This window comes from Phodopus roborovskii, unplaced genomic scaffold (genome assembly GCF_943737965.1).
Source record: "Phodopus roborovskii unplaced genomic scaffold, PHOROB, whole genome shotgun sequence".
In the NCBI taxonomy this organism is placed as follows: Eukaryota; Metazoa; Chordata; class Mammalia; order Rodentia; family Cricetidae; genus Phodopus; species Phodopus roborovskii.
The window spans coordinates 19,432,248-19,445,441 of NW_026125397.1; the positions used below are offsets into that span (position 1 = coordinate 19,432,248).

The window sequence follows — 13,194 nt, forward strand, 5'->3', positions numbered from 1 at the left end:
ATCTGAAGTTCAAAGTTCAGAATGAACATGACTATAAATCCCATGTCAAAGTTCAATGCATCAATAATTTTATCAACTGCTTAGTTAATAGCTCCAAAGGACATACAGCCAGTATTTGCCCCCAGCGATCTGTGAGGGTATTATATGTGATCTTTGCCTACGTAGGTCTTTAGCAACTACTGAATTGCCTATGATAAACAAATAAATTAAAAATTAGTGCTCTAATGGGACTGACCTAGGCCCTCTGCATATAGCTAACAGTGGTATAGCTTGGTCTTCTTGTGAGAACCCTGACAATATAAGTAGGGGCTGTGTCTGACTCTTTAGCTGGCTTTTGGGACCCAAATCCTCATACCGGCTCACCTTGACCATCCATAATACAAGGGAAGGTGCTTAGTTTTACTTAACTTGAGATGCCATGTTTTGTTGACAACTGTGTGAGTTCTGCTCTTTTGTGAACAGAAAGGGAGGAGGAGTGGATTGGAAGGGGCAGAAAGGAAGTGGGGGAACTGGGAAGGGAAACTGTGGTTGGAATGTAAAATAAATAAGTAAAGATTTAAAAATTGGTACACTAATTTGTCATGCTTTGTCAAACCTGAAGCACAGTCTCTGAAGACTCTAGGCATTTTGAGGAAGTATGTTTAAGTGTAAATTTAGGCATGGCAGATGTAGGTGAGACAACTTGGATGATGGCTAATGTCCACGTGCTCGAAGGCCTGGAATTCCATGTCAGCAGGCTTTATTTCATAAACATTTTGCATACAACATCAGCTAAATTGAAACAAAACAACCTCAACTCACCAATGAACAACTCTAATAAATAACCTTGTCCATATGGTGGATGTACCTGGTCATATTTTCAGAGGTTAGGGTTAGGGTTAAAGTTCAGGGTTCAGGGTTCAGTGTTAGGGATAGACAGAGGTTCCATATGATATCCGTGACAATTGTGCTTGGCCCATGCATATATGGAAGAAATAGAAATGATTAAGATTAAAGAGAAAAGATAGTGACATATTGCCATGACCTGTGTGGGACCAAATAGAGAAGGGTTTTGGTGGGGAAAGGAAAGGACGGGATGAGCATCATTAATTCCTCTGAGAACTGCCTGCTTCTGTTTTCTGTGATCATGACGTGAGAAGGGGAAGAGATACAGTAGTAGCCACCCCTGCCCCAGTCAAGCAGACACTGAGCCCAGGAAGAGTTCACAGAAGGGGCAGGGCCTGGTTACCTGAAACAGGAACTTGAGAGCGGCCTTCCTGGCAGTGTTGTTGAACCATAGATACAGGTGAGTGATGCCGAGATGCAGAACCATGATAGCTCCAGGGTGCACTAAGTAGAAGGCTTTTGTTTAGATACGATAAGTGATAGGTGTGGGTGAGTGCACCCTGCAATCTGTAGGTGTTCTCTGATTGTGCCATGAAGCCTCCAGAGCCACACTGCTGCAGGACAGTAGTTGGCTTTGGCTTTATTCATTAACACGTGTGTAATGATCAAAACAAAAACATCCTGACTCCAATTCCATCTGTATGCTATTCCAACCTACTTGCCACCTAGGTTGTTTGCTGAGTTGACCTACACTTTCCTTTCCTTATTTGCTCATGTGACATAGTTCCTCCTTCAGCTCCAGGATCTGCCTGTGGTATTTGGAGACCAGAGTAAGACAGTAGAGGTCAACATTTGTTTACTTTGCTCAGCATTTACTGAGAGTGGTGTGTAGCACAAATAATAATAACCCAGAGACAGGTATTGGGGTTCACACTGAAGATCAGAGAAGTAAAGCAGCCAGCCACTAGAGATTTCTCACCTCTGCCAATGCTCAGACTGCAGGGGTGCTCCACCAAACCTCAGATTGCATCTTCAGACTGCATTGCTCTCCACCAACCCTCAGACTGCTCGTGAGATTGCACTGAGCTCCTTACATTCTCTCTAGTGCTGGGATTAAAGGCAGGGGCTCTGGTTCTCTTTTAGACCGATTCACTGTCATATATCCTTGGCTGGTCTTGCACTCACAGAGATCCATCTGCTTCTGTCTGCTGAGTCCTGGGATTAAAGGCATGTGCCACCACTGCTTAGCTTTTATGGTTGTGGCTAGCTTTGCATTCTGATCTCCAGGCAAGCTTTATTAGATCATAAACAATATATCACCACAATGGTGTTTTTCTTTAACTGTAGGAGGAGATTGTATACATCTGTTTAGAATTGTGAGTGACCTAGATACTTACCTACCTTTAACCAGTTGATGTTGCAGTGAAGATTCTAGTATATGCAATAATGAACTCTAAGTGAAGGCAAATCTATTTACTGGTTAGTTTCCTAGTAGCATAACATTTGCTTGATAATGATAGTATTTATGTGATTTTTTAATGCTGTACTTATATGTGATATTCTTTAATGCTTTGTCTTTGGTGTGTATGTATGTATGTGAGGTGTGTGGGTGGTGTATGTACTCATGAGTATGGGTACACACACTGTTTATTCTTTGAGACAGGGCCTCTCACAGAGGCTGGACCTAGGTTGGTAGCCAACAAGCTCCAGAGATTGTCCTATCCCTGCACTGCATACCCAGATTTGAACTCAAGTTCCTGTGCTTGTACAAGAAGAACTCTTACCCAATGATCCATTAATGCCCCCTCTCTCATTTTTATATGTAATCACTTGTTAATTATAATATAGATTTCATTAGTCTTTTTGGATTAGTTAGATGGCATCTATGAAAAACGACATGAAAGAGAAGAGTAATTTGGGACAATTAGGCATGTAAGATCATACTCATATTAACCCATGTCGCATCATGACTTCAAATTAAGAATATCCAAAACAGATTTGTAATTTCTCTCTCTATTTTGTTCTCATTGGAGGCAATGAGCATGTCCAGGCCTGGACAGCAAGCTCTTACAGATATGATTTCTCTTACAAGTTGTCACTAGAATTCATATTGCCAAATGATGAAATTGAGTCATGAGTGGTTAAATGCAAGTACCACCGCAATGCTGCCCTCCCTAACTCTCTGGCTGTGCTCTGAAGTATCCTGGGAATGATTTGTGTTTGATACCCTGGTTTGAACCTTCCACCTGTTTGTCTGCTCACCCCTAATTCCCTTTCCAGGGTTCGACTTGCATTTTTTTGAACCTAGCAATTTGTTTCTTTTTTTTCTGAGACAGGGTTTCTCACTCTATAGACCATGCTGGCTTTGAACTCATACAGATAGGCTTGCCTCTACCTCCCTCCCTAGTGGTGGGATTTAAAGGTTTGGGTCTTTAAATATATCAATCAGGTTTGATTGTGAACATTTTGAATCTTGACCTGATAACATGTAGTTTTTGTAGTGTGCTCTTGTTACTTCTTTTAATTGTCTATATAAATTACATTGGATTTGAACTCTTCCCATTATAGAGAATACAGAGGATCCTCTGTCATTATTTTCAACATCTCTCATTAATCTCAGGGATGTATACACATCTTGCCGGTTTTTAAAATATAAACAAATAGAACATTCCTATTGCTCGTAAGTTCCCACGTCAGTATGGTAGACATCTGTCAGTTATTTGCAGAATACATTTCAGGCTTTGGATATGTAAGTCTTACTTCCACAATAGGCATTTATTTTCTCTTTTTCTCAAGGAAGCACTTACTTCTCCCAGTACCTAAGTTATTACAGATCTCTGTTTTTGATTACTGATAGTCAGTGTCACCGGTTTGTCATGGTAAGGTATAATAAAAATGGTATTTTCAGAAGTGTCAATAAAGCATGTGTTTGAATATATGTGGTGTCATTTATTCAGTAACCCCTTTTTTTCACAGCAAAATATCAAACTCTGACTTATTTGCAGACTTAATCTTGTACAAATTTATAATTTCTTAACTATTTCTACATATCCATCAAATACACCCTAAAGGCTTCTTATGTTCCTGACTGCTGGGTGACATTCCCAGAGTCTCTATCTGAGCATGCTTTCAGTGAGACTGGAGAATTCCCACTTTAGTGTTGCCATACAAAGCCTGTGTTCCTGGCCTAGAGATCACATTTTGAGGTCTGTAGACCTCCATAACTCTGTGGCTCATCACATGTCCTGGGATGTCTGGGTCCTTTTTGGATCCCACTGTTCACTGCCCAGGATGGCAGCTTAGGAGAGGGTTGTAATGGCTTTGGTGTTCATGTTCTTCCAGAAATGGTGCCAGCAGGGTCTCTAAAAGTCAGAGCCGATGGCAGGAACAGACCTGCTAGGAGCTTCAAGCTCAAGGGTAGGAAGAGTTCCCCAGGTCTAAAGGGCGGGATGAGCTATTGTTCCTCTTTAGGCTTGACAACATCACATGCTCTAAAGATTACAATCCACAGCAGGTGCGTCATCTTTGAGTATGAAGGATGGCATTATAATGCCACTGCAAGCAGAAAATAACTTTTTATTTATATTCTCCCCTTCCTGATGGGAGTGACGCCAAGGAAAATTCTAAGTATGACTGAAATAAACAGATACATTCAGTCAAACAGTTAAATTGTATCTATATAGGAAACAGAAATGGAGAAATGCTGAGACAGAAGAAATTCTGGAAATTAGTAAATAGTTTCTCTATGAATGAAGAGTGCCTTATCTTTAATCATTGGATTTACACAAGCTGCTTGCTTGTTTGTAACTTGGGCAGAAGAAACACATCAGTCATAGACAATTATCCCAAATGCAAATTTAATGTATGCAAATACATTTTATGTAATGGAGCATTTATGCATGAAAATAAAATATAGGAGTTACCATAATTAAAAAAATGTAACTTGCTATATAAATTGATGCATGATCAATTAATTCCCTTTGAATCAGAAACTGCCCCCAAGCTGATCAGTATATTTCATCTGTGTTGCTGGAAATATATGGAGAATTTTTATCATTTCTGGAAATGCTTGGCTATTTTAATTATTCACTTTCAAGAAGCTAGTACATATTCATCAATAGATGTGCAGGGTTTGAAAATGTGTTTAAATTTTATACAAATGTTATCACAATGGTGTGAATCTTTCTTCAGCTTCCTTTTGTGCTTTTTATGATTTACTTGTTTACTTGTGTGTAAAACTCTACTTAATTGCCACTGTTTATTCTCTATGGTGGATACTCAGGCTACTTGTTTTTACTTTGTTTCTTTTTTTATGGTGCGGAGGAGCCAACTGAGCCCCCAGAGCATGCTAAACACACGTTCTACCACTGAGCAACACTTCCTGTACTTGTTTTTGTGTGCCAGTGCTAAAATTCTTGAGTGAAGTTTCTTGTTGCCTATTTCCTTGAGCACAGTAAACAGAGAGTCAGGAAGTGAATCTGAGCTGCACACAAATACCCAACTCCACCAGCTGGTGCCAGATTGGTCTCTGGATAGGTTATACCAAATTATATTGCCACTAGAATTGAAAAAACATTGTTTGACATTTCCCCCACCACCTGACACTAGGAGGACTTTAAGTTGTCCAGTTGTAAAGTATGAATGCATGCTCGTTGTGATTTATATATAAAACCTAGTTAATGGCATAGACTTGGCCATGCCGCTTACTTTTATTAGTTTCTTGGGCTTTCTATTTCTGTGAATTGTCCACTCATAGCCTTTGCCAATTTTCTCATGTTTTTGTCTTTTATTGATTATTGGCCAACTCCCCCAGTACAATATGAATAACACTCATATTTTGGTTATATGCTTTACAAATACTTTTTCAAAGGTTTGTGGCTTGTGGCTTACTTTATAGTAGACTTATGGGGCTCTGGTTGTTGTTCTGGTCCAATATCCTCAGCAAGTTTTAAAATTCACCATTTATATTAGATCTTCTTGTGAAATTATTGTATATTCTGGAAGTAGCATATACATGTAAATTTATTTTATATAAATTTTAATGGTTCTGATATCTTTCACTGAGTCATTCATACTTAGCACTAATTTGTGTTTGGGTCTGAATTTTTACAACTGTATTTAGAATTAGACTGACTGAGGCATTGACCTTGGTTTAATCAAACTCATAAGCTTGTGTGGTTGACTCACAGCACCTATCTGTGAGAGAGAGGGAGAGATGAGAGAGAGAGAGAGAGAGAGAGAGAGAAACAGAGAGAGAGAGAGAAGGCAGAGATGGGTGTAGCATAGAACATATATTGCCAGGCAGAAGTACTTTCATAAAGTCTGCTTACTGGTCAACGAAGTTTTCCTATGTTAATAAGTTTATCATAAGCATATGAAATATTTCCATATTACCAAGGGCTTTGGTAGTGATGGAGGTGGGGACCAAAAGAATTAATGATTGGAGAAAGTATTTTTAATTGTTCTCACCTTAATGGTGGTGGAAATTTGATGGTGAGTGTAATATGCAGCCCTTTGCGGCCATGCTTATATACCATAACCATGCTTATATACCATAAGATCTCAGAAAGAATGAAGGGCTAGGAAGGGTTTAGAGAAGGCTTCCATCGATTTCTGCATTGTACTTTCATTTTAAGAATCTTGGAGTGAGTGTTGAAAGACGCTGGAGTGAGAGGTGAAAAGTCATCTCAAGTATCAAAAGCTACCATTTGTATGTGTGACAATTTCACTGAAGCAACAGCACATGTTTCCGGTGTTGGAATGTTCTCTTCCGTTCTTTTAAAAATGACTCTGATTGGCTAATTGGGATTTGTGTCTCTCTCCTTTTCAGGTGGTTCTTTGGCGCAATCAAAAGAGCAGATGCAGAGAAGCAGCTTCTGTATTCAGAAAACCAGACGGGCGCCTTTCTCATCAGAGAGAGTGAAAGCCAGAAGGGGGACTTTTCTCTCTCAGGTACCGGCACTGCTCTGTGGAGGGGGTTAGGGGTTTGGATGTTTGCAGTTAGGAACTTGCTATGTGTACCTGTCTATGCGAATGGTACATTTTCTTGATTTTTTTTTTACTTACAATTTCACCAAAATTAAACCTGCTGAACTCCTCAGGGGTAACATAAATTAGGTAAGAATTTCTATGGCTAGAAGTTTCTACAAACAATTCCCAGTATACGAACTATAGATAAGAAATGAAAAGCCCAGCGATTACTTGGTTGAGGTTCACATAACCTAGTATCCTTTTGAAAAAAAAAAATGACTAAAAATAAGCAAAAGTTGCACTAGTATCAAAACCAAGCTTGTGAATATTCACTTTCTCTTTCCTTTGACTTGACTTTATCTGATAAGTAGAAAAATCGAAATGTTGTATGAAAATGAATTTAGTCAACCTAGTGGATGTATAGTTTTGTCAAATAGTTTTTTATTTCAGACCAAGATGTATTGTTGTGCTGTCCTAAGAAAACTGAAGCCTGGGGGACTTGAGACACATCTTTAGAGATGCAGACACACATGTCTGCTTTTACAGGGCTGTGTTCCAGGCTAGATGCAACAATGAAAAATGGCCTTGCTTAGAGTTGCCACACCAACCCGCTTCTAAGTGTGAAACTTTGTTTCTCTTGCCTTGTCTAGATTATATGTCTAATATGTACACACACACACATACACACACACACACACACACATGATCCAAGATCATGTATTATTATCCTTTAAAGCATGTGTCCTGTTTTTTTGACTCGATAAAAAATTAGATTTTTTTTTTTTTGGAGAGGGTGGGTTTTGCTTCTCTTCATTGTAGTTTTCTTGTTTTGTGTTATAACTATTGTATATTCCATGATGTCTTCTTGGCTCATTAGAAGTTGTGGTGACCTTCACAATGTCACCTTTTAAGAATTCAGACAGGAATTCTGTTCAGATTGTGCAAACTTGATCCCCTTCCTCCTTCCACAAACTTGTGGCATCAGGGTTCGGGAAGATGGGCTGGCACCAGGAGTTGCAGACACAGGTTCTGCTGGGCCTGGACCCCAGCTCCTGATGATTCTGGTACTGAATTCCTATGGTATTGGAGAATCAGAAGACAACTGCATGCCCGCTCAGCTCCATGGATAACAGTTAATGCTGTTCTCATTTTCATCTTTGAGATGTGCCTAAGTATAATGATCCCAGATTTTTGAGATGTTGCTGGCACTCACAGCAGTACAGAATTATTTACTATTGGGGTTGGTCACTCAGAAGGGGTACCCTGGAAGGTTGGGACTTCACACTAATATATACTGGTGTAAATCCAGGTGATAGAAGTAGAAGCCAGTATTTTATATAATAGTTTTTCTCCTGGTTATGAGGCATACACACGCACATATATACACACACACACACAAACACATACACACACACACTTAAAAGAACAGTCTTGAATGCTATTAATTGGATATATATGTTCAATACTGAAAAATGCTTCCTATTTGCTTCTTTCTATGATTGACCTATATTTATTTATGTATATGTATTTATACATGCACATTTCCATACACAGGAAATAAAACAGAGATGATCTTGTAATCAGTACAATATAAACTTATACATACCTATATTTATAACACAAACACATATGAGTATAATAAGCATGTGAACACACATAATTTCATGTGTGTGATGGAAGCCAGTCTCCCTTTCTCATATCTATGACTTTCAGTATTCTGTGAATGTTTTTACATGCCATTAGTATCTATTACATACTACCATTTTAGAAGTTACGTAACTTTATATTTTATGAAGGGAATAATTATTTTTATTTGACTTGTTTCATATTTTATACATTGCTATTTTCAGTTATTTTTCTATTGCAAAATAATGTACTAGGAGTCTCTGCAGACAAATGCTTGAATATTTCCATGAGAATACTAAATTCACAGGAGGAAAATTGAATCTTTTTGAAATCTAGATAATAAAAAGAGCTATAAGAGTATTCCTTGTTTAAATGTGCCCATATTTGTTTATTTGCTTTTCTCATTATTTATATATCCAATTTGGTCAAAGTTATGTATTAAAAGCTTGATTGAATGCTTCAGATTAACATAAGATATAGAAGAATATTTCCATGGAGGAAGCCAAATGAAAGTAAAGTCATCCTACTCATACATATCTTTGAATAAAGCTGGTTCTATAGCCACTATTCAGAACATTCTCCTCAAGGAGGAGTATTATGGAACAAAACAGCTTGACAGGCTTAGAAGAGAATTACAAGGATATTGGCTGCTGTGAGCTGTGAATACTCCAGGGTTTGCTTACGGACTTAGGAAGTACTGTAGAACTGTTTTTGGAGACTAGCAAATCATTATAGATTCTTTTTCAATGAAGCAAAACACTTCAGAGTCTTTCAAACAAATTATCTGATTGCTATGTATTCACAGGGGATAAAGAAATGCATCTGATTATATTTTGCTGAAAGGGAAACTCTCTTATTAGTCAGAGGGAAGGCTATGCAATGGAAAAATGGGAAGGAAAAAGGCTTCAATAGACCCACACAAGACAAACAAACAATCCAATGGCTGATGGCTTATTATCACCAAGGAGCATCAGATGTACCATCCATAGATTTATTTCTCAGTGCAGTTGTCATCTTAATCAGTCAGAATTGATGGTCTTCAAGTTTGCTGACTGTGGTGCCATTAAAGGAAGGCAAACAATATCCCTTTTCTATCTTTGTCTCTCCAGTATGACTTTTCTTTACAAGTATTATCTTTATTCCTTGGACAGCAATGGTTTGCAGCTGTCAGAGAAGAACTTTGTGACAGAGCATGATTTATTGAGGCTAGGGCAGCTCTGGGAAGCAGTGGCCCAAGGTTGGGAAGGGTGCTAATTGGGTTGCTGTGATCTACGTGGTTGTCGGATCTTGTGAAGTCTGAGGAGATCAGAAAAGAGACTTAGGGCCATGACACCTCTCATAAAGGTGGGACACTAATTAGCTATGAATTACAGCTGTGCTTTTGGATATTACATATCATACATGGTAGCCAGAGAATCTGTCTTCATTAGGCACATGACAGGTAGTTTTAGTGGCTCTGTTGTTATTTGTTATTGGTGGTGAATTGTTTTTCGGAGGAAAAATATAAAATTCTGACTTCATATCAACTGCTTTGGCTACTTCTCCACATCAATCAATTAAGTAAAGAGAAATTATTATTGCTATTACCATTAATATTAATTTGATGGTTGTGTCTTATAAAGCATTTGTAGTCTTGTTTGATGCACTCTTTAAGGAATGTGTGCTTTGTGGGCTAACACGCAGCTGCATGTGAATTTTTTCAGAAGAGATTCTGCTTTGTAGTTTTGCTTTTGGCATCTATGTGTAATAACTTACTAGTAGGCAGACTATCAGACTCATGGTTTTTGAAATTCTTTCAAGAAGAAACAGTAATAGATTTGAAGATATAAGGCAAACAAGTTCACCGAAGGCTGTTATTTATATTTTCTGCTTTGTAATTTATGACGTTACTTATTTATGCTTTTGTTCCTTTCTTTGAATGGACACATTGACAGTGCACACAACATTCCAGATCTCTGCTAGGTGGGCAGCAGCAGAGTTCAGCAAGGGGTAATCCTTGAATTCAGTATAGAGGAGGATGGTAATACAGGGTGTAGAGGCTGAGTCACGGGAGAAAGTCAAGAAAAGCAGAGGCTGTCCTAGTGCTCTGTATCAGGGCTGGTAGTGTTTGAAGGACTGTTCCTGCCTGAGTTGTAGTTTTGGACTTGCAGGAAGGGTGAATAGTACAGGTGTGTGTGTGTGTGTGTGTGTGTGTGTGTGTGTGTGTGTGTGTGTGTGTGTGGTGGACCTATGTTGTTCAGAGTCACATGTATCCATGCTGAGGACTTTGGACCTCACTCTATAGAGAGAGGTTTTAGGTAGAAGACAATTCACCCGATCATAGATAATGTTTTATGGACCACATGTTAGTTCTTTATTCATTGCTGGAACAAAAATACAGGAAAAGAAGCAACTTTAGCAAGGAAGGTCTTATTTTGCCCTGTAGTTTGGAGGGGCAGCACATCGTGATGGGTAAGACCTGGTGGCCAGGGCAGAAGGTGAATGGACGGCCACATTGTGTCTGTTTCAGAGAGAAATGACTGCCACCACTCAGTTCCCTTCCCCTCTCTTCCCGTTTAGCTAGTCTGGTGCCTCAACCTATGAGATGGTTCCAGCTCCATTTGCAGAGTGTGCTTTTACTTTGCAGTTATTTCTCTCTGGGAAAGATCTCACAGACAGACCCAAAGCTGTGTCTCCTGGGTAATTCTAAATCCAGCCAAGTGGTCAGTGAAAGTGAGCAATCACAGAGAATTCGGTGAGATGTGTGAGTGACATGTTTATAATAGCAGTCTGGAGAGAAGGAAGACAGGTGAACACAGTGGCATCATTTGCTGCTACCTGAAGTCACATGTGGAAGGCTAGCCAAGCCCATGAGCATTCTGCATATGTGGGTGACATACCCTGGACTCAGTGGGCTGCATTGTCCTAACAAACTCCACATTCTCCTGTCTTTTTTTTTTTTTTTTTTTTTTTTGTAAGTTAAGTATAGGAATGGATTAAAATATACTTTGGTATTAAGCAGTCTGATGTAGTGTCAACTATTTCCAGGGTTGTTTCAAAATTCCAAAACCTATGAGCTTCACATGGTAATAAACATCAATTCCTCTTGGTTTAGAAGAGGTAACCGTGGGGCCATAGGAAACTGAGTTAAAGTGTATCATATTTTGATGTTAGGTCTTATGCAGTAGGCTCTTTATTTTTCTCTACTCCCCTTCTCTCCTCCCTCTTCCATTCCATCCTCCCTCTTGCCCAATTTACTCAGGAGATCTTGTCTTTTCCCTTTTCCTAGGCTGATCCATGTATGTCTCTCTTAGGGTTGTTTTTGTTACTTAGGTTCTCTGGGAGTCCTGGGGGTTGTGGCTTGTAGACTGGTTGGTCTTTGCTTTATGTATAATTTCCACTTATGAGTGACTACATATTATATTTGTCTTTCTGGGTCTGAATTACCTCACTCAGGGTGGCTTTTTCTCTAGTTCCAAAGTGACTTGTATACGTTTGCACTTCCACCAGCAATGGAGGAATGTCACTCTAACTCCACATCCTTTCCAGCATAAGCTGTCATCAAAGTTTTTGATCTTGGCCGGTCTGACAGGTGTAAGATGGTGTCTCAGAGTTGTTTTGATTTGCATCTTGCTGATGAATAAGGATATTGAGCATTTCCTTAAAATTCTGTTGGCCATTTGAGATTCCTCTATTGAGAGTTCTCTTATTAGATGTGCCCTAGTTTTTTAGTTGGGTTATTTGATCTTTGATGTCCAGTTTCATGATCATCAAAGTCTGTCACAAAATTTGGGGCAGGACCTAGGCTCTCCTCCATGTATCTAGGCTGAGAGAGTATCGCTCCGTAGGGAATGGGTTCTCAAAGCCCATTCGTACACTAGGGATAAATACTGGTTCCACTGCCAAAGGCCCCAAAGACTGCCCAAGTCCCCCAACTGACACCCACTTTCTGAGGGGGCCTGGTTCAGTCTTATGCTGATTCCAAGCTGGGGTCTGTGAGCTCCCACTTGCTCAGGTCAGCTGTTTCTGTGGGTTTCCCCAGCATGGTAATTCCCCTTTGCTCATGGCTCCTCCCTCTGTACAACTGGATTCCAGATGATCCCTTTTTGTTTTTGTTTTGTTTTGTTTGTTTGTTTTTTGTCTTATTGCTCTAGCTAGGACTTCAAGTACTATCTTGAATAGATATGGAGAGAGTGTTTTGTTCTTGATTTCAGTGGGATCCCTTTGAGTTTCTCTGACTTAGTTTGATGTTGTCTGTTGGCCTTTATTGTGTTTAGGTATGTTCCTTGTATCCCTGCTGTCTCTAAGACTTTTATCATGAAGGGGTGTTGAATTCTGACAAAGGCTTTTCCAGCATCTAATGAGATGATCATGTGGTTTTTTTTCAATTTGTTTATATGGTGGATTACATTGATGGATTTTCATATGTTGAATCATCCCTGCATCTCTGGGATGAAAGCCTACTTGGTCATGGTGGACGATTTTTTCTGATGTGTTCTTGGATTCAGTTTGCCTGTATTAGAAAGGACTCTCAAGCAGTCCTACTTTGTCTCCACAAATACCAATGTGGACCAGGACATTTAGAAAAACCAGAAAGAGGGAAATGGGTGTATCTGAAGATGAGCTGACAGGAATTGGTGGTTGATTAAATATGGATCGAAAGAGGAAGAAAGATTTTTGTCTGATCTCTGAATAGCTAAGTGAATTCTGTAGGAGTAGTACTGGTAGTCTCCATCTGGGCTGAGTGTTTGTAGGTTCTTGGTCTTCTGTTCTGTTTGAGCACAGACAGAAAGC

General features: G+C 39.3%; 1 protein-coding gene across 1 annotated transcript in view; it reads left to right on the forward strand.

Annotated features, from left to right (window-relative positions):
- Frk (fyn related Src family tyrosine kinase) overlaps positions 1-13,194 on the forward strand; it is a 94,637-nt gene that overhangs the window by 37,482 nt on the left and 43,961 nt on the right. Inside the window, exon 2 of the mRNA XM_051175537.1 lies at positions 6,656-6,777. Within this exon, the coding sequence (XP_051031494.1) occupies positions 6,656-6,777 (122 nt within the window). The remainder of the gene's footprint in view (positions 1-6,655; positions 6,778-13,194) is intronic.